The sequence below is a fragment of the Colletotrichum phormii genome, assembly GCF_030913505.1.
Source record: "Colletotrichum phormii strain CBS 102054 chromosome Unknown BDP81scaffold_1, whole genome shotgun sequence".
NCBI classification, from domain to species: Eukaryota; Fungi; Ascomycota; class Sordariomycetes; order Glomerellales; family Glomerellaceae; genus Colletotrichum; species Colletotrichum phormii.
In genome coordinates, this window is record NW_026851443.1 from 1,258,906 (window position 1) to 1,278,128 (window position 19,223).

At 55.1% G+C, this 19,223-nt stretch overlaps 9 protein-coding genes across 9 annotated transcripts; 5 read left to right on the forward strand and 4 right to left on the reverse strand.

The window, feature by feature from the left end:
• Positions 1-464: 464 nt before the first annotated feature.
• On the forward strand, positions 465-2,569 carry BDP81DRAFT_5369 (acyl-CoA dehydrogenase). Its single transcript, XM_060595957.1, has 5 exons — positions 465-724; positions 810-886; positions 950-1,376; positions 1,435-1,752; positions 1,814-2,569. The coding sequence occupies exons 1-5, from the start codon at positions 701-703 to the stop codon at positions 2,321-2,323; spliced, it is 1,356 nt and encodes a 451-aa protein (XP_060451560.1). The 5' UTR covers positions 465-700; the 3' UTR covers positions 2,324-2,569.
• A 1,097-nt stretch (positions 2,570-3,666) lies between these two features.
• BDP81DRAFT_388441 (uncharacterized protein) lies at positions 3,667-4,134 on the forward strand (the record flags this gene model as incomplete). Its single annotated transcript, XM_060587120.1, has 2 exons — positions 3,667-3,950; positions 4,026-4,134. 2 exons carry the CDS (start codon positions 3,667-3,669, stop codon positions 4,132-4,134), a joined length of 393 nt encoding a protein of 130 aa, XP_060451561.1.
• Positions 4,135-4,546: 412 nt separating this feature from the next.
• Positions 4,547-6,111, reverse strand: BDP81DRAFT_388442 (TGS domain-containing protein; the record flags this gene model as incomplete). The annotated part of the gene is made up of 6 exons (XM_060587121.1): positions 4,547-5,132; positions 5,212-5,643; positions 5,698-5,722; positions 5,784-5,798; positions 5,989-6,017; positions 6,083-6,111. 6 exons carry the CDS (start codon positions 6,109-6,111, stop codon positions 4,547-4,549), a joined length of 1,116 nt encoding a protein of 371 aa, XP_060451562.1.
• A 423-nt stretch (positions 6,112-6,534) lies between these two features.
• BDP81DRAFT_456487 (RNA recognition domain-containing protein) lies at positions 6,535-7,810 on the forward strand (the record flags this gene model as incomplete). Its single annotated transcript, XM_060593175.1, has 2 exons — positions 6,535-7,153; positions 7,215-7,810. The coding sequence occupies 2 exons, from the start codon at positions 6,535-6,537 to the stop codon at positions 7,808-7,810; spliced, it is 1,215 nt and encodes a 404-aa protein (XP_060451563.1).
• Positions 7,811-7,940: 130 nt separating this feature from the next.
• On the reverse strand, positions 7,941-8,938 carry BDP81DRAFT_388444 (urease; the record flags this gene model as incomplete). Its single annotated transcript, XM_060587122.1, has 2 exons — positions 7,941-8,701; positions 8,773-8,938. 2 exons carry the CDS (start codon positions 8,936-8,938, stop codon positions 7,941-7,943), a joined length of 927 nt encoding a protein of 308 aa, XP_060451564.1.
• Positions 8,939-9,486: 548 nt separating this feature from the next.
• Positions 9,487-9,957, forward strand: BDP81DRAFT_388445 (uncharacterized protein; the record flags this gene model as incomplete). The annotated part of the gene is made up of 2 exons (XM_060587123.1): positions 9,487-9,638; positions 9,792-9,957. 2 exons carry the CDS (start codon positions 9,487-9,489, stop codon positions 9,955-9,957), a joined length of 318 nt encoding a protein of 105 aa, XP_060451565.1.
• A 233-nt stretch (positions 9,958-10,190) lies between these two features.
• Positions 10,191-11,391, reverse strand: BDP81DRAFT_388446 (replication factor C; the record flags this gene model as incomplete). The annotated part of the gene is made up of 3 exons (XM_060587124.1): positions 10,191-10,939; positions 10,997-11,217; positions 11,276-11,391. The coding sequence occupies 3 exons, from the start codon at positions 11,389-11,391 to the stop codon at positions 10,191-10,193; spliced, it is 1,086 nt and encodes a 361-aa protein (XP_060451566.1).
• Positions 11,392-11,771: 380 nt separating this feature from the next.
• On the reverse strand, positions 11,772-13,878 carry BDP81DRAFT_306648 (uncharacterized protein; the record flags this gene model as incomplete). The annotated part of the gene is made up of 3 exons (XM_060583296.1): positions 11,772-12,694; positions 12,751-13,681; positions 13,747-13,878. 3 exons carry the CDS (start codon positions 13,876-13,878, stop codon positions 11,772-11,774), a joined length of 1,986 nt encoding a protein of 661 aa, XP_060451567.1.
• A 329-nt stretch (positions 13,879-14,207) lies between these two features.
• BDP81DRAFT_388448 (low temperature viability protein) lies at positions 14,208-15,515 on the forward strand (the record flags this gene model as incomplete). The annotated part of the gene is made up of 2 exons (XM_060587125.1): positions 14,208-14,227; positions 14,279-15,515. The coding sequence occupies 2 exons, from the start codon at positions 14,208-14,210 to the stop codon at positions 15,513-15,515; spliced, it is 1,257 nt and encodes a 418-aa protein (XP_060451568.1).
• Positions 15,516-19,223: the final 3,708 nt, after the last annotated feature.

The following is a 19,223-nucleotide window of genomic DNA, read 5'->3' on the forward strand; positions in this document are numbered from 1 at the left end:
GTGACGCGCCGAAGTGGCACCACCGCATTGCTTTGAGCTTTTGGGTGGATTATTGAGCGCCGGGGAACGATTCTAATCAGGGGGATATGTTAATCTACTATAGAGTGATTGCTTCAAGTTACCTTGGGTAAGTTGAGGACTGGTAACTTAAGTCTCGTAGACAGTGAACCAGGGTGATCCTGTTACAGGTATCTGATACGACCGGAATCTACTTCTATCGTCACGGGAATGAAGTCCGTCTTGAACCCACCTCAGCCCACCTCATGGACAATTTGACGATGAGATACCTAACAAAGTGACCTAACCTCTTCGTACGGAAATGTGAATCCAGAGCTGTATCCGTATGCACGGCAGAAACCCACTGCTCGAAAATCTGGGGCGGCCCTGGGGCCATTCTCAGACGCGGAGGGCGGAGAGCGGAGGTTCAAGACGGCTACCCCAGAGAATCCCCACCTTTTGGGGGTCCCTAGGCAAGCTCCAGAATCAACCTCGGCTGCCGGCTCGTCCCATTGCTCTCGTCTACCGTACGATGAGACTAAACACTCCTCGTTCAAAAAGGGAGTAGAGATCCATGCCCAATTGACGTTGTTCCCCATTTCTTGCAACCTCTGTAATTTCCCTTGACTTGAACATCACCATTTTCCACTCCGAGACGAATCCATCTGTACTATCCTAATTCGCCTCGCTTCCAAATTTCAAGATGACGTCCAGAGTCCCAGCCATTGTGAGTCGCTAGTGCGGGGAGAGCTTCCCAGCTCAGGTATCTGTTTTCAATGCACAGCATCGCTGACGCAAGCTGCCGCCTCTAGGTCTTGGATCGCCTCAGCGATCGCGCCAAAGAGGCGCTCGATCTCGTAGCCAAGTTTGTTGAAGAAGAGTGCATCCCGTAAGCGAATCATTTCCGTCACTTCACCAATGCCAGCTTTACTGAACGCCCTACGTGGTACAGCGCAGACCCCGTCCTGGACGCCCAGATCGGCCAGGGCGACTCGAGATGGGACCACCACCCCGCCATCGTCGACGACCTTAAAGTCAAGGCCAGGAAGCTCGGTCTGTGGAACATGTTCTTGCCAAAGGGCCACTACAAGGAGTCGCCCGGCTTCACGAACCTCGAGTACGGCCTCATGGCCGAGTGGCTCGGCAAGTCGCGCGTCGCCTCCGAGGCCGTCAACTGCGCGGCGCCCGACACGGGTAACATGGAGGTGCTGGCCAAGTACGGAAACGACGAGCAAAAGGCAAAGTGGCTCAAGCCGTTGATGGAGGGCCAGATCCGCTCTGCCTTTTTGATGACGGAGCCCGAGGTTGCCTCGTCGGATGCGACCAACATCCAGCTTAGCATGCGCAAGGAGGGCAACGAGTATGTCCTGAATGGCTCGGTACGTTGTGGAAACACTAAAGCTCCAACTTGGAATCATGGCTGACACACGAAAACAGAAATGGTGGTCCAGCGGTGCCGGTGACCCCCGATGCTCGGTTTACATCGTCATGGGCAAGAGCGACGCAAACAACAAGGACCCCTACAGGCAACAGTCCGTCATCCTCGTCCCCGCAGAGACAAAGGGCATCACCATTCACCGCATGCTGCAGGTCTACGGCTACGATGACGCACCCCACGGCCACGGCCACATCAGCTTCAAGGACGTTAGAGTCCCCGCCAGCAACTTGGTGCTCGGCGAGGGCCGCGGCTTCGAGATTATCCAGGGCAGACTTGGTCCCGGCCGCATCCACCACGCCATGCGAACCATTGGAGCAGTAAGCTCATCATCCGCACGCTGTCGTTTTAACAGCACAGTTTCTAACGCATATGTCCTAGGCCGAGCGAGCTCTCGAGTGGATGCTGATGCGCATCAACGACCCGACCAAGACGCCATTCGGCAAGCAGCTCAAGGAGCACGGCGTCATCCTCGAGTGGGTAGCCAAGTCCCGCATCGAAATCGACGCCGCCCGCCTCGTCGTGCTCAACGCGGCCATCAAGATGGACGACCACGGGGCCAAGAAGGCGCTCAAGGAGATCGCCGAGGCAAAGGTGCTCGTCCCGCAGACGGCGCTGACCGTCATCGACCGCGCCATCCAGTCGTTTGGCGCGGCCGGCGTCTGCCAGGACACGCCGCTGGCGAGCATGTGGGCCAACATCCGCACGCTGCGGCTCGCTGACGGACCTGACGAGGTGCATCTGCAACAGCTGGGCAAGAACGAGAACAAGAGGGGCAAGGACGTCACGGACAAGATCCAGTGGCAGAGGCAGAAGACGGAGCAACTGCATGTGCAGTACAAGACCAAGACGTTCCAGCCTGGGGCGCAGATTAGCAGGTCCAAGTTGTGAGATGGCGTCGCGTCGGCAGCTAGTTGTTATGTGTAGTTGAATGATATCTTTGTGTACAATATCGTGAATGACAGGCCTTGATTTGGTCAGTCTAGGCCTGTCACCCCGGAAAGGATTGACAATTGGGATGAGATGTTATCTGCAACCCGTTGGCCCGCCGCCTCCCATGTTCTCTGAGTCACACTAGCACCCCATTGTCTGGCCATGTGTAGCGCAAGTGAGGCACATGGTGATTGACCAGTTCAAGAGACCCTGCTGCATTAAGGTCCGGGAGGTGACGCTACTAGTTACCTTGGAGATGGGCGCGTTGGACAGCTCAGAACCGTTCATGCCGGCAGCATTGACCACAGATGCAACCTCTTTCCCCCGGTGGGACGGGAGATGGAGATGGAGGGGGGGCAGAGCCACTCCACGACCGAAGAACTAGGAAGGCAAACAAGCATTGCCGTAGCTCTCGATTGCTTTGCTGTACAAAATTGATGGGCAAGATGGATGCAGATGGATACAATGGCAAGGAACCATAGCTGGCAACATAAGGTCCGGGGTGCTGGGTTGCCCAGGAAGCCCGCTAATAATCTAGAAGGAAAGGATGGAAAGGAAAGGAAAGGGAAACCTGACAGCGCATCCTTCCTTCCATCACACAGGCGACAGGCGATGGCCGATGGTCACAGCTTCTTCGCGGCTTCGCCTGCCCTCCACTGACTGACAAAGGCTCGGTGTCTCTTTAGTCGTAAGTACTCCGTACAAAGTATTCGTAGTGTCTGTCGTCCCCTGGCAGGTTAGGCCCAAGACCCGCATTCCTTCCCACCCCTGAACCCCTGCACCAGCTGCACTTTCCCACAGCGCCGTCGCCGTTTCGATTAGGCCGTTGCCCCGTCAACATCCCAGAAAATTCGTTTACTTCGACACCCGGCAACTGCTCCACCCACTTTACCACCCAAGTGTTGCTAGACAGGGCCAATTTGGTGCTTCCAAGAGAGAGAGAGAGCGTGCATCTTTTTCACATCCATTCACGAACGTCATAAACACTCCACGGTAAATCCTGTGCACCAGCGCAAGCACCCGTTAAGTACAAAGACCTTCTTCCTTCTCTGCGTTGGGCCCCAAGCCACATACCTCAAACCACCCAAATCCATCACCACCTTACACATCCATCTTTCTTCACCATCCCACTGCAGACCAGACCAGACCATCCATACACACACGCACTTTGCGCCCTCAGCTTCACGTCTTCTATACGCGTATCAAGCAGCAGAACCACCTTGCCAGCTTCCAGCACAGCTCAGCATTGCGCATTGCACATCCAGCAACCAAACCAGTACATCACTCAAATCACAGCAAACATGTCTCCCAATGTACTCGGCGACAAGGACGTCAACGCCACCGTCGTGGCCAGCGACCCGCAGTCCGCCAAGGACCTCAAGAGCATGGAGTACCACCGCCAGGTCCTGCAGAACAAGATGGCCCAAGAGAAGTACGACCGACTACAACCTCGTAGCAGTTGTAAGAACAAGACCCTAAACTCCATCGCTCTCGATAGGTCCAAGACGTACATCTCGCCATCTGACAACATCATGAGCCCTTGCACCGCCAAGCTCAGCGCCCTCCGCAACAAGCAGGTTGGCAAGTAAGTCATACCATCTTCTCCCGACATTGTCTACTCTTGTCAAGATCAACAAATACTAACCTCTCTTGCCAACAGGGTCAAGCCCAAGTCGCTCTTCGCCCAGACTTCCGCCAAGAAGCTCAGAGGCGATGCCGCCGTATTCGGCGACCAAGCAGGCACACCTACCAAGGACAACGCCTTCTAGGCAGCGTCGTCGCATCTTCTTCTGACCAAAACAACATAAAAGCTTCACTTCGCTAATGGGATTGGCTCGCGGGTTGTTTTACTAGTTTTATCTCTTCCTCTTTTTGGGGAGAGACACTGAATTTGCGCCTCTGCTGGCTTTTCCAGTCTGTTTTTGAGGGTGGGATAGGGTTCTTTGGCGTTTTACGGGTAGACCGAAGTCTGACTCCAGGATAAAAGGGGTTGGATTGTACTACACCATGACATGACACGAAACGATATCAGGCTTTTCTTTTGCTTTTCCACGACTAGGATTCTAGAAGGACTGTATTCATCAGCCACCGCGCTATTGTCGGTCGGCCTGAGCAGGAAATACAAATCCTCGTAACCTTTTTAAACCACGCTTTTTTTTTTTCATCTGATGAATTCATTTCTCATGCCTTCCACGCGCTCACGACGCACACCACATCCTCGTCCGCCACCGCATGCCCGAGTCCCACTCTCTGCGGAATATGCCTGGCGCTCGCGCCCCAAACGAGCGCGTACTTGAAGGTATCCTTGAGCGTCCTGTGAATGCGGTCGCACACGTCCTCAATGGTACTGTTGCTCCGCACGATGAGCGCCTCGCTGAAATCCGGGTCGGCGCCCTGGCGCTTGGTGTAGATGCGGATGAGCTTGAGCTCCTCCCAGCAGCGGTCGACGACGTCCTGGATGCCGAGGTCGAGCTCGCACGACATGACGACGGTGTGGGGCTCGCGGGCGAGCTTGTCGAGGAAGTCGAGGGAGACGGAGTCGATCTTGTTGTAGACGTAGAGGCACTTGATGTACTTTCGGTGGTCCTTCATGATGATGTCGATGAGGTCGTCGACGGTGGCGTACTCGTCGCGGACGAGGACTTCGCAATTTAGGATCTTGTAGTCGCGGAGGATGTTGAAGACCATTTTCTCGTCCATGTTTTTGGGAGGGGACTGGAAGGTGATTTTCATGCCGCCTGCTTTTTTGGCTTTGAGGTAGATGTTTCTGTCGTGGGTGTGTCAGACCTATTCTGCACAAGAACGAATAGGGGGAGAGAGAAAGAAGGGGTAAGAGGTCATCGTACGGTGGCTCTCTGTTGAGACGGATACCCACGGCCTCCAACTCGGCCTCGAGCAGCGCCCTCTGCTCCGCCTTCTTGGTCGCGTCCAACACCATGAGAATCATGTCGCTCGTCTTGGCCGCCGAGATGACCTGTCGTCCTCTGCCCTTGCCCTCGGCGGCGCCCTCGATGATACCCGGCAGATCGAGCAGCTGGATCTCGGCGCCGCCGTACTCGAGAACACCCGGGATGGCCGTGAGCGTCGTGAAGGCGTACGACGCCACCTCTGATTTCGTCCGCGTGACTTTGGATAAAAAGGTCGATTTACCGACGGAGGGGAAGCCGACGAGGGCTATTCGGGCGTCGCCGGATTTGCTGACGTCGAAGCCTGCGCCGCCGCCGCCGCCTGCTCCTGGGCCTGGTTCTAGGAGTTGTGCTCGGAGACGGGCGAGTTTACTTTCAAATGTGAGTGAATGGGTTCCTGAGGATGAAGGTGTGATGAAGACTTACCCCTTTAGAAGACCAAGATGATATTCTTTGGAGGTCTATTGTTAATAATGGTTCGTTGCTTGATCCGGCTTCTTTCACAAACGTACCAGTCGCCTTGTTCTCTATAGAAAGTTAGCAAATGTTCTCCTCTCTCGTCGCACGCCTGATCATCTCTCTCAAGTCCTCAATCAACACTTATGAAAAGACTGATCTCATTCTCCCGTTGATCCATCGAGTCTCTCCAAGTTGAATCAATTCCGGATTGAATGACTTTTGAGAAATGACCCGAAGCCATGTGAGGGCGAGTCTTACTCTGAGTCTTTCTCATCTCATCCTCAATCCTAGTGGCGCATCATCAGCCTCCCGCTTCGAGTTGGTTGGTGGTGTCGGTGGTGGGGGTTCGTACTCCTTGATCTTTTCCGTAATGTTCACCATCTTGGCGATTTATGAGCTCAGAGTCTAAAGACTCTGACAATACCTATAAATCAAAAAGATGGTGCTGAGCAATAAGCGCTTCGCTTTCTGATCGACGAGAGACGGCTTCGCAAGATCATGGTGGGGCAAGTCGGCCTCCCAAGACATAGGAAGACTGAACCGTGTGGCAGAATTTACCGCGGGGCTGCGTTGGAGCGACAGGGGTCTCCACTCACCGCCCTCGAACCACTGAGGACCTGATGCGCGCGCCATGGTTTGCGCCACAGCTTTATCGCGATAACAAATTTCCAAGCCTCGCCGCGCGCCGCTCACTGTTGCCCCGTCGTCGACATCCATCCAAAAAGCACCCATCAACACTCGAGCTATCCCACTACCTCTTTACTACGACACCCACCGCATCGAATTCTCCCCACAACCGCAATCATGTCGGACGAAGTCGCGCAAGCCCGACCCGAGGAGGTCGATGGACAGGAGCCCGAGGACAACGGGCAGGAGACAGCGCTAGCGACAACCACCACCGAGGTCGCCGCGCCGACAGAGCGAAAAGTAAAAAAGATTATCAGAAAGAAGAAGAGGCCGGCGCGCCCGCAAGTCGACCCCTCCTTCATCACCTCGGAGCCGCCGCCGCAGACGGGAACAATCTTCAACATCTGGTACAACAAGTGGTCCGGCGGCGACCGCGAGGACAAGTACCTCTCCAAGACGCACGCAAAGGGCCGCTGCAACGTCGCCAAAGACAGCGGGTACACGAGGGCCGACAAGGTCACGGGCAGCTACTTTTGCCTCTTTTTCGCGCGCGGGATATGTCCCAAGGGCCAGGACTGCGAGTACCTGCACCGCCTGCCGGGCATCCACGACATCTTCAACCCCAACGTCGACTGCTTTGGCCGGGACAAGCACTCCGATTACAGGGACGATATGGGTGGTGTCGGTAGTTTCATGAGACAGAACCGTACGATTTACGTGGGAAGGATACACGTCACGGATGATATCGAGGAGATTGTGGCGCGTCACTTTGCGGAATGGGGGCAGGTTGAGCGAGGTGGGTTCATACCGGAAATCTACGCCGCATCAGGGGAAACGTTTGCTAACTTTTCATCTAGTTCGCGTACTCAACACTCGTGGAGTCGCATTCATAACATACTCCAACGAGGCCAACGCACAATTCGCCAAGGAGGCCATGGCGCACCAGTCTCTGGATCACGAGGAGATCCTCAACGTGCGCTGGGCGACGGCAGACCCGAACCCGATGGCGCAGGCGCGCGAAGCGAGACGGATCGAAGAGCAGGCCGCCGAGGCCGTCCGGCGCGCGCTCCCCGCGGAATTCGTGGCCGAGATCGAGGGCAAAGACCCGGAGGCCAGGAAGAGGAGGAAGATTGAAAGCAGCTACGGGCTCGAGGGCTACGAGGCGCCGGACGAAGTCCACTTCGCGCGGGGCGCCAACGCCGTGAACCCGGTCGGTCGCGAGGGTCACGAGATGGAGTACCAGGAGCGGCTTTTGCTTGAGAGCGGCGGGCAGGGGCAGTACGAGGGTTTGCCTATGCTTCAGCAGCAGCCGGCAGTTGTGTCTGGCGGCATCTTCTCCAGCAGTACGCTGGCGGCCCTCAACTCGTCCAAGGTCGCTGTGGCGTCGAAACCAAAGGTTGCTGTGTCTGCTGGGCCGTTAGTCGGCTACGGCAGCGATGACGATTCCAACTGAGCCAAGGCCTGGTTGGTTTTTTGTACGATTAACAAAGGGGCAAGGAAAAGAACAAAAGCGATCATGATACCCCATTTGAGAATGGAAACACATCAAAGTTAGAGAAGCCGAGTGGTAAAGAAAAAAAATATCAACTGTTGAATATTCGTGAATACAGAGTCTCGTGTCTGCCGATCCATAGATCCATCACCGGCATCGTCTGTCCGGCTCTCTCGATGGGCGTGCTCCATTCCCGCTCAATGGCGGCGGAAATGAGTTGCTGGACCTGTGTGCTCGCGAGCACCTTTTGCGCCTGGTAGGGCCCAAACATGCTGGCTCTCACGGCGGCCGAGATGAGGGCCTTTACGTGGCCCATCATGAAGATGTAGGCCGTCTGCTGGAGGGTGAGGCCTACGAGGTTGCAGATTGCGCCAAAGAGGGGAGCCAGGTGAGCGAAGACGAGCGGGGGTTCAGCCTTGTCATCTGCGGTTGTCGCTGACGCTGACGTTGACCGCGACGAGGTAGCCGTCTTTAAAAGTGCCGCGTACGGCTGGAGAGTCGCGACAAGGGGTGCGGGGAGGGAGGAGGCGAAGGAGCGTTCCCAGATGGAGAGGAGGGCGCGGCCTTGCGCGATGGAGGCGCGGCGGCCGACGGTGCAGATGATGGCGGCGTCGAGGTTGTCGTCTAGGTCCGCGACATCGGAGGGGGCGCGGTGCGCTGCTAGGACGAAGGGGAGGGTCGTCGAGGCGTAGGCGGAGATGGATTCCGGGAGGAAGGTGGTGAAGGAGGAGCGGGGCCGGGTGTGGGCTAGGTAGGACTCGAGGCCGCTGCTGAAGGCGAAGGAGCCGAGGGGGAGGGCTGAGTCTGAGAGGAGGAGGAGGTAGTGGTTTGTTTGTGAGGGGGATGGCGATACTGTGTTTGTGTTAGTTGTAAAAATTCCAAGATATTTCATGTTGAAGACATGTAGTTGGGGGTTGACTGACATGAGGGTTTTGATGAGAGACTTCGAGACGGTAGAGAACCGATGTACTCTTCTGTATGTCCTTTGAGACCCTTCACCTTTTCCCTGGCAGCCTCGAGGCGTGCCTCCAGCTCCAGGATCTCCTTTTCAGCATCGTCTACGGATTCGTCCCGCGCAAGTGAATCCATTGGAGAACCTGCAAAAGCCCGTCTGAAGAATAAGACTCGATGTTGCAGTTGATAAGCTTCTGATAGCGGGAAGAGGACCCTGCAGGATCGGGGGGAGTGTCGTTCAGGGGCTGCATCGAGCCTAGGCGCCCGCCGCCATCCTCCCACTGCAAGGATGGCCGCGCCGCCGGGGCACTCTGGGAGTTCTGCGACCTCTCTGCAAGGATCTTGTTCGGCGTCTGCTCTCGTCCCACCCGCCCGTACCAACTTGCTCACCTCGGCGATTGATGGAGTAAAAAAAGAGAGAGCTTCACCTTTCACGCCTGACAAGGTAGCTATAGGAAGCCCGCTCGGTGAAAATCGTACGATCTCACCAATCAAAGGCCTCGAGATTTCTCATTGCTGAATATCTTCAATTGCACCTCTCAACGTCGCTCCCTCACCTTCATACGCACACTTTCACGGACCACTGAGGTCTCCGACGTCATCAACTCCTTCTCCGCAGACACTGAACGTAAAGTGACCGGCGCCCGGTCGACAATGCCAGGAGAATGGCAACACACGACAAGATGAAGAGCGCCGAGGCCGACGACGCCGCGTGGGAAGCCACCCGCGGAGCCTTCATCGGCGCCGCGAGATGGGGTCTCGGAGCCGCCGTTGTGGGCGCCTTTGCGTACAAGTTCTCGCCTCTGTACAAGGGCCTCACCATTCAATTCAAGATGTAATACGTCACCTCTCTCTCTCTCTCTCACGCGACAACAACTCAAACCACTACCATTCCCCCTCCCCCCTTTTCCTATCTCGCACTGTTGTTCATTCCCTCGCTCATTTCGTCGTACGATTGCATGAGCCGAGACTGACATGACCACGGCAGCTATATGCAAATGTCAGCCATGGTGCTGGGAAGCATGCTGGAGGCGGACAGCAGGTTACGAGAATATGAGGCCCGGGTCAGATTGCAGAAGCGCATTCTGAGGGATAGGGCCAAATGGGAGAGATTTGAACGGGAATTTTATGAGAATCCCAACGAGAAGAAATGAACAGTCACCATCACAAGCGGATAAACCGAAATTGATCACTTTCCAAAGGATTATTGGTCTCAACCTGTATTTCATAGTATTGTATAACATTGGACACTCAAATCCTTGACTTTTTGTTTTTCGAGCTTCACAGAAAAAAGGTACCGCAGACCTGATTTAACCCCTAACGCCGGATCATGCAAGTCATTATGTCCCGCCAGCAGCGAGTCTTCTATCGGCTGCCAACTTTCTTTTCATTTTGAGGGACCCTCAAATTTCTTCGGATCCATGTTGATCTTGCAGAGCCTCGCAACGCAGCCGCTCAGCTGCAGCAGCGACTGCACGCCCTCCAGAATCTTCATGTGCGTGAAGCCAATCTCCTTGATGAATTCGAGCTTGGAGTGCTCGCTCAGCGTCGGGATCGTCTTGGTGACCTTGAACATGGTGCTGATGATGTCGTGGCTCGAGTACCCCAGGTCCCAGAGCTCCCGCAGGCTGTCGAGCGCCGAGTCGACGTTGCCCTCGTAGCACGCCTTGAGCATCGCCTGCACCTTGATCGGGTGCGGCGAGTCCACCACCTTGAAGACGTTGTCGCCCGACACGAAGCCGAAGCCGGCAAACGTCGACTGCAGGTTGTTGATGGCCTGCCGCATGTCGCCCTCGGCGCTGAAGACGAGCGCCGCGAGGCCGTCGTCGCTGTATTCCACCTTTTCGGCTTCGATGATTTGCAGGAGACGCTTGACGACCTGCTCGTCGGTGAGTCGGGCGTAGCGGAGGATGGCGCATCTTGACTGCAGCGGCTCGATGATCTTGTTGGACTGGTTGCAGGCGAAGGCGAAGCGCGTCGTGTTGGAGTAGATTTCCATTGTCCGGCGCAGGGCCTGCTGGGCGCCTGATGTCATGCTGTCGGCCTCGTCGAGGATGACGAGCTTGTGGCGGCCCTGGGGCAGGGTGACCTTCTTCTGAGCGAAGCCCTTGATGCGGTTGCGAACGACGTCGATACCTGTACTCGGGCGTTAGCATTGGGTATGCCAAATCAAGGACATGCTTGCTTCCATACCTCTCTCGTCACTTGCATTGAGCTCTAACACAGCCTCCTTGTATGTGTCTCCGAGCAACTGCCTCGCTAGGCAGAGGACACTGGTGGTCTTTCCGATACCAGGCATACCCGAGATGATGACGTGCGGCATGTTTCCCTCCTTTGCAATGATCTTTAGGCGATCAATCGTCTCGGTGTTTCCAACAACATCGTCGAGGAAGACAGGGCGGTACTTCTCGACCCTGAAGCGCGCGCATTAGCAGTTGGGTTAGAAAGTTTGAGGAAACTAGAATGACTGACCAGGGAAGCTCATAGGTAGCTACGCCATTTGACGCCGCAGTCAGAGCCTTCTTGGCTGCGGACGTCGAGGACTCGCCAGCCTCCTCTGGCTTCGTGATCTGCTTCTGAGCGGGCATAGCGGTTTTTTGGCTGGGGTGTTGGGAGGTGCAGATAGCAGATCGTCAAGTTACACGAGTTCTGTGCGGGCAGCGGGCGGAAGCACTTTACGCGATGCTTGTCAAAAAGACGCGTCGGGTGCGGAACGCGCTAAACTTCTCTGGGATCCACCCTAGTCTTCCTGTCTATTCTCCAGAACTCAACCTCACCGACATCTCACCAACACATCTTGTCAGTCCTGAGATATCTGTCCTCCCGGGCTTCAATACGTTGACATAGTTTCAATCTTAATTTTCACGTTCGTTACATTCTGAATCGTTTCACGCATTACCTCAGAACGTACTCGTAACGTAAAGGCATTCAACTTTTTTTTTCATTGCAATTTGTTCATCCAAGGTATCTAGTCGTCATCCTCATCGGCCTTCTTCTTACCCTTCCTGGTCTTCGCACCTCCCTTGAAGTGCTTCTTTCCGGACGACAGCTTCACATCTTTGGGGTCGACTCCGCTCTCCAGAGAAATCATTGCCCTTGCCTTTCTTCCACTCAAGTGCTTCTGGCCCTGCTCCGTATACTTGTGGCTGAAGGGCATCTTGGTGTGGCCGCCGCTGCTGTTGGGGCCAAAGAAGCCCTTGTCAATCTGCTTGGACTTAGGGCCAGCTGGTAGGGCTGCAAAGTCTGAGGGAGCTATCAAAATATCGTCATCGACAATGGGCATGGTGTCCAGAGACGTGCTGAGGGCTTGGCGCCGCTTCTCGGGGAGATGCGTCTCGTCGTAGAGCTCTGCGTTGAACTCGGGGCCGTCAACTGTTCCTGGTGGTGGCTCACAGTACAGGAGCTTTCCGGCAACGTAGTCCTTGAGGATGTATCGAGAAGCTCTTGACTCGTCAGGCTGACCCAGTCCCTGGGTCTGGAAGCCTCTGGCTCTGGCATATGCACGGAGCAATTCCGGAGCGGTAGGGATGCCTGTGCCTCCTTCTTCGGCAGCGCGGGTCCTGATCTTGATTCCGTAGACGGCTTCCAAGAAGGTCTTGGGTATCCTCCTGGTGACCAGCCCAGCCGGTCCCTGGAACTCTCGCAGTTGATCGATGGGCAATACACCGTTGCAGACCAGGTCGGCCTTGGTGTTTGCGAAGTTAGGGTAGACCAAACCAGGACAATCGCACAGGACAACATTCTCGCTGAGGTGGATTGTCTGGAAGTGCTTTGTCTTTCCTGGCGTTGACGAAACTGAAACCTTCTTGGCACCAATCAAGGCGTTGATGGTGGAAGACTTTCCGACGTTGGGATATCCGACAAGACCAATCTGCAACTTGTGTCCAGGCTCTGATGATTCACCGTCAGTTTCCAATCCAAATCACGTTTTGGGGTTCTCATCATACCTGCGTTCTCGGGAGCGTGGCTGAGGAAGATGTCCTCCAGCTCCTCGACCGTAAGAATTCTCGTGTCTTCATCATCAACGTCGGCCTCGGCCTCCGGCTGCGAGACCTCAGGCTGAGCAGTCTCTGCGCCGCCCTCCTCTTTGTCATCCTTCTCTTCCTCATCTTCTTCTTCCTCCTCTGAGCTCTCCTCCTCGGCAGATGCGGCCTCCTTCGTGGCAGCCTTGGAGCTGCTGCCAGCCTGCGGTTCTTCTTCCTCTGACTCGTCGTCGTCATCGCTCTCCATAGCCTCCAACAGTTCTTTCGCAAGATGCGCAGAGAAGAATCTGTACGCAATGCCGTTCTCCTTCAGGTACTTGGCCCACATCTTACGCTGTGTCAGCGTGAGCATGTCTGCCTTGTTGATGAGCAGCAGGTTCTCCTTCTTTGAGTCGATGTCTTTGACGTAGTGCTCCAAATCCTCGGATCTGAAAAGCAACGGGTTCCTGGCATCGACAATCTGGACGACCAAGTCCGATCGTTCAATGACACGCCAAAGTTGCCTCCACACCTCGAGGTTACGCTCGAACGGCGTCATGAGGAGATCGTTGTTCTCCTGAAGTTCGGCGAGGCCTCGGCGCCAGTCAAGGAAACTCTCTCTCTCCCGTCTGTCCAGCTCCTCCGGTGTGGTGGACGCATCCCACTTTGGTCTTCTCGGCACTGTCAAGCGTCCCCTGTGCTCCTTTTGCTTGCCAATGATGGCCCTTTCCTCTGCTCCAGATAGCAAATACGGGTTCTTCTGGTCGGTGTGGATGATCTTAACGTTGTTCATTTTCTCCGCCGTAAAGTCCGTGCCCGCCAGCTCTGCGGTCGCGAGGAACTCGTCGAGAGCACCTTGCTCGGTAACCGATCGCATTTTGACCCATGACGCTTCTTGTCGCTCGTTCGTGAGGTACTGATAAAGTGTGAGCATTTGTCTTGAAAACATCGGAACGAGAAAGCCCGGCGTTGCCTCATTACCTCTTCTCCTGTGGCGTGGTTCACTCTGGTGATGGTACTCTTCTTCCTGTCTGCGCCACGACCCTTGCCAAAGCGATCGTTCATCAGGGCGTTGCCCAGCCCGGCGGTCTTCTTGGATTTGGCGTGCACCATCTTCGCGGTGATATCTCGTCTCTCGCTACTTTGGAAAATAAGGTGAAAAATGCGCAGTGGAAAGAAACGACTCCCAAAGCTGCTTTGTGAATCAGAATGAGTAATAGTGGGAGCCCGTCGCAAGTGCCCGCCTTGAAGAGAATAGCAGTGCCCCGCGACGATTAATCAGCGGGGCAAAAAAGTGATTTCAGGCGTTTATCGATAAGAGATTTTTTTTTGCGACCGCGGGGCTCATCTGTGCGTCCCACTGAATCTCTCGCTCTTGCGCACCCATCAAGCAAATCGACAAGCCAGTCTACCATTACCCGAAACCCCCCAAATCAGACAAGATGACGAAGGGAAAGAAATTGTAAGCTGACATTGATTATTATTCAGGTGTGGTAGCTGACAACCTTTCCAGCGACAAGAAGAGTGCGCAGCACTTCACCCTCGTCCACCGACCGCAAAATGACCCCCTCATCCACGACGAAAATGCGCCCTCGATGGTGCTCAACCCGGTGCCTCAGAAGGGTGGGCCGTCGAAGAGCAAGCATCTTAGCGACCTTGCATCTGAATTTGGGTCGGAAGCAGGCAGCATACGCGCAAACGAAGGAGAGGCGGCAGAATACGGCGTTTACTACGATGACACTGAGTACGACTACATGCAGCATCTGCGCGGCTTGAACTCTGGAGGTGGTGAGGCCGTCTGGGTCGAGGCCTCGGGTGCCGCAAACAATGACCGAAAGGGAAAGCAGACGCAATCACTCGAAGATGCGTTGCGACAGATGGACCTGGAGCAAAAGAGCGAGGCTTTGCTGGATCCCTCCCTCCTCCCCAACAAAAACCTCCCGCGAACCAACTACGAGACACAGGTGGATGTCCCCGATGCCATCGCTGGATTCCAGCCCGATATGGACCCCCGGTTGAGGGAGGTGTTGGAGGCATTGGAGGACGACGCGTATGTGGATGATGAGGACGACATTTTCAAAGAGCTGTCCAAGGACTCGCGGGAAGTCGATCAGTACGAATTCGAGGACCAATACGACTACGACGACGAGGACGAGGGTTGGGAATCAGACGACACTGCCAAGCCAAACAAGGAGTACAAGGATGGAGCAGTGCCGCAGCTGGTCCCTGTTGAAGGGGAGGCATTACCAGAACACCAGAACGAAGACTGGATGGAAGACTTCAAGCAGTTCAAGAAAGACCAAAAGGGCGGCAAGGCCCAGCCGGCCAAGGACACCCCGTCCGAGTTGCAGTCCTCTATTTGGACCACGACAACGATGGGTGGCCGGAAGAAGAAGAGAAAGGGAGCGTTGACCAACCCATCAGCCTTTTCTATGACCTCGTCCGCCATGGTCAGGACGGAACAACTCACCCTTCTGGACGCCAGGTTCGACAAGATTGAGGAGGAGTACACAAATGAGATGGGTGACGACATGGCATCTGTCTCGGAAGTATCAACGGCGACCAGTGTGACCGGACCCACCAGAGGCGACTTTGACAGCATCATGGATGATTTTCTGGGCAACTACACTAGGCCTGGAAAACGGACAAACAAGAAGAATAGGCCGCAGACTGGTCTTGAGCAACTGGACGAGATCAGACAGGGTCTTGGCCCAGCTCGGTTCCGTTCACTCAACACCAAGAGGGTTTAGGTGTGTTTGCGCCCAGATACAGAAGCATTCGGCACAGCCTAGATTCCGGTCATCGAGATACCCTCACTGAGTGCCAGACTTTGCATTAGATCTGAGCCCCATAGTGTTATGATAAACAAATTGATGTTTTATGAACCATCATTTTCTCCAACTTGATCTGAAAATTGCCACAAGCTGAGTCCTTAGTGTCCGGCGGCTAATGATTTTGCGTACAGTTATTCACACTTGTCGCTTCTACCAACATGAAAATTCTTTGTAGCTTGAAAGATTTGCCGAAATCTCTCTTCCGGAAGGAACACTCGAAAGTGCATGTGAGGAATGCTCCTGCTGTGGGAAGAGAACCTTGAGAAGTTCATCTCACACAGAGGGCGTGGATTTATCCCCCACACCCCTGGCTCAGTGGGCAGGAACGCACCCAGCTGTGGGTCATAGCTTCGCTTACTTTAAACGCCTTTAGACGCCATACACGCCGGAAAAAAACGCGGCAAACGCAGACCAGCCCATCCTAGTTCTCCACTTGGTTCTTGTCTGCCTCGTCGTTTCCTTCTTAGAGTTTCCTTTCGTTAACCCGACATGACGTCGGTCTCTTTCCCTCCAAGCAGACCCGACAAGAAGCTATCGCCATTCGGAGGCACATCAACTGGTGGCTTTGGAAGTCGTTCTGACGCGAGCAAGAACGTTTTCGGCCTCAATGGAGCGGGCGCCGGCGGTGGGCAGCGGTCGACACGCAACTTGAATAACCAACCTCCCGACATGACGACTCCTGCGACAAAGCGGAAGGGTATCAACCCGTTCGATGGCGCCAGCTCAGACGATAACCGACGACGAAAAAACACGAAGGGAGATTCACAAGGCGACTCGAAGAAGAAGGGTCCCAAAGCGCAAGGCGCGAAGCCCAATGGCGCGAAGGCGCCGAAGGGGTTCGGAACCACCCAGTCGCGCGGTGGTTTCGGTACCCAAAACAACAACAATCACAGCTCGGGCTCTACCGACTACGAAACGGACGATGCGAATGGCGAATCAAACGGTGACGGCACAGCATACTCCGACCAAATCTTCTCACAACTACGACAGGATGGAATCGCGCCGCCAAAATGGCCGTCCGATCCAGGAAACACGACATCAAAGGCCGCGATGGCCAAGTTCAGGGAAGAATACAAGACATATCGCGATCGGGCTAGGACTTCGTTGATGCGCGCCGGCTTGATTGACGATCCCGATAAGCCAAAGCGACTGGAAGACGCGATTGACTTCAAAGGCATCTGCGACGCGATGTGCCCCGACTTTGAGAAGATTACTCGCATCACCGAATTCGATGTTCAGTCTGCCGAAAAGGACCCCCGGACCACTTTCGCCAACACATCAAAGATGGTCAAGAAGCTGGCGCGTTCCGCAGCTGGCCAGGAGGCTCCGTTACCCATGGATGTCAGATCTACAGCAGCCCTCAGAAGGACGCTCGACTACCTCATCGACGACCTTTTACCGATCGACGACAAGTTGCCTTCTTCTCATGGTTTTCTGTGGGATAGAACACGTGCGATTCGCAGGGACTTCATCTTCCATTCGACAATGGCCCCCGAAGAGATGAAGGACCAAGTATACTGTCTCGAGACGATTGCCAGGTTTCACGTTACAGCTTTACATCTGCTTTCTCAGGAGGGATTCGCGCCGGAAGACTTTTCAGAGCAACAAGAAATTGAGCAGCTGGGCAAGGCGTTGCTTTCGCTCATGTTTGCCTACGACGACTGCAAGCCCCAAGGTGTTGTTTGCGAAAACGAGGCCGAGTTTAGGGCGTACCATTTGCTTTTCAGTGCAAATACTCCCAATATCCTCGATAACTTGCAAAAGGAATGGGGAGACTCTCGCTTCTGGACCGAATCCGATACTATCAGAACAGCCGTCTCACTCGTCGAGAGCTTGCAGAGTGCAGAGGACTTCCACGGTCCGTTGGGCTCGGGCCCGTCCATGGCGACATCGGGTGCACACCTCACTTACTTTAGAATCCTGCAAAGCCGTGAAGTGTCCTATACAATGGCATGCTTTGCAGAGATTCACTTGGGTCAACTCCGCCGCTCAGTCCTTCGGTCCCTGAAGAAGGCGTACACCAGACCGCGGCACGGGGCAAAAGACATCACGCCCTCTACACTAAACCGATTTCTTCACTTCGACACAGAAAATCAGGCGATTGAGTTTGTCGAGCAGCATGGTCTCAGCTTTTCGAACGGCCAAGGACCAGCGGGCGAACCCGTACAACATCTTGATACGTCGCAACGCATGACATGGCCGAGAATTCATCATAGTTTCTCTCAGAGATTGGTTGAGAGAAAGCGAGGTTCTCGTGGTCTTCCTGAGATCATTCACCGCACAATAGCCGACGAATCTACGGGCGCTAGCCAACAGGCTCCTGCGGGATTTCCGACGGGAGCGGCTTCATTCAAGCCGCCTCCACAGCAGGCTCCTTTTGCAAGCCACCCGGCAACGAACGCAGACTCTCCTTTTTCCAAGTCTCCTGTTTCAGCACCCCAAGGAGGCACCTCAGCAGGACTCACTGGAACGCCGTCTTTCGACAAAGGTAAAGAATCTTCCACACACTACCCATACCGTCGTAGCCTCTTGCGTGCCAGCACCGTTGTCGACCGTCAAAATCATTGTGACTCTCCTCAGCCGAATCTTTCCTCTTCAGTCAAGATCGAGCGTCATAGTGCCAGGTTTCAGATACGGCAACACTTGGTACGGCTGATAGACTGGCAGTCGTTCCAGGGGTTGAGGAGCTCTCAGATCGCGTTCACAATCAGGACGAGATGACTAGCGATGGAGTGTCACTGGCAGAAGACGAAGAGGGTAGGCATAGCGAAACCGGAAATCTGCTAACATTGTGTCTCATAGCAACCGAAGGCCCCAAGCCGACTTCGACGAATTCCAACCCGTTTGGAAACCCTTTCTCAACAACTCCGTCGACGTTTGCTGGTGCAACCCCTGTTCAACAAAGCGGCCCAGCCTCGTCAGCAACAGCAGTACCAGCTCTGAATCCATTTGCTGCCAAGACGAGTCCTTTTGGCAAGCCAGACGCTGCGGCCGAGAGCACGACGCCTAGCAGCAACCCATTCGGTCCACTGAACCAACCAAATGGCACTTCTCAACCCAAAGCCCCGAGCATACCGGCTTTCCCTTCCCCGGCTTTCGGTACAGGAGCAGAACAAAAGGCGCCGGCGCAAGCGCGGCCAGCTGCGTCGATAGAGAGCTCCCCGGCCATCACCGTCACTCCGCCGACACCCAAGTTCCCCTTGTCAACGTCGGGAACAACTGCAGAGTCGTCAACGCCTTTCAAATTCCCATCAAATCCCGGCGTACAGTCTACGGCTCCGACCGCTACCAGCAGTCCCTTCCAACCCACTCCGAAAACAAATGCGACGCCGCAGTTACCGTCCTTCTCACCAGGCGCGGTGGCTCCCGGTCAGCCAGCGAAGCCTTTCGCGACATTTCAACCCCCACCAACCCAGTCTCCCAGCCTAATTCCCACCACGACGGCTCCATCTGTTCTCTCTCAGGCACCTACAGGCTCTATAGCCGGGTCCGGGCAATCCCCATTGCCTTCCTTGAATTTCCAGGGAGGCAGTTCGGAAGCCGTGAAGCCAGCGCCCTCAGTACAGCAGAGCTTCCCTCCGGCTGTCGCCTCGCCTATACCTACAGCAGCTTCACCGCTCGCCC

What these genes read in the sequence shown, in the direction of transcription:
- BDP81DRAFT_5369 (XM_060595957.1), top strand. Translation starts at nt 701, where the DNA reads ATGACGTCCAGAGTCCCAGCCATT. An exon ending in CGTCCAGAGTCCCAGCCATT is followed by an intron (nt 725 to 809) that starts GTGAGTCGCTAG and finishes TGCCGCCTCTAG; the next exon opens with GTCTTGGATCGCCTCAGCGA. An exon ending in AGTATGTCCTGAATGGCTCG is followed by an intron (nt 1,377 to 1,434) that starts GTACGTTGTGGA and finishes ACACGAAAACAG; the next exon opens with AAATGGTGGTCCAGCGGTGC.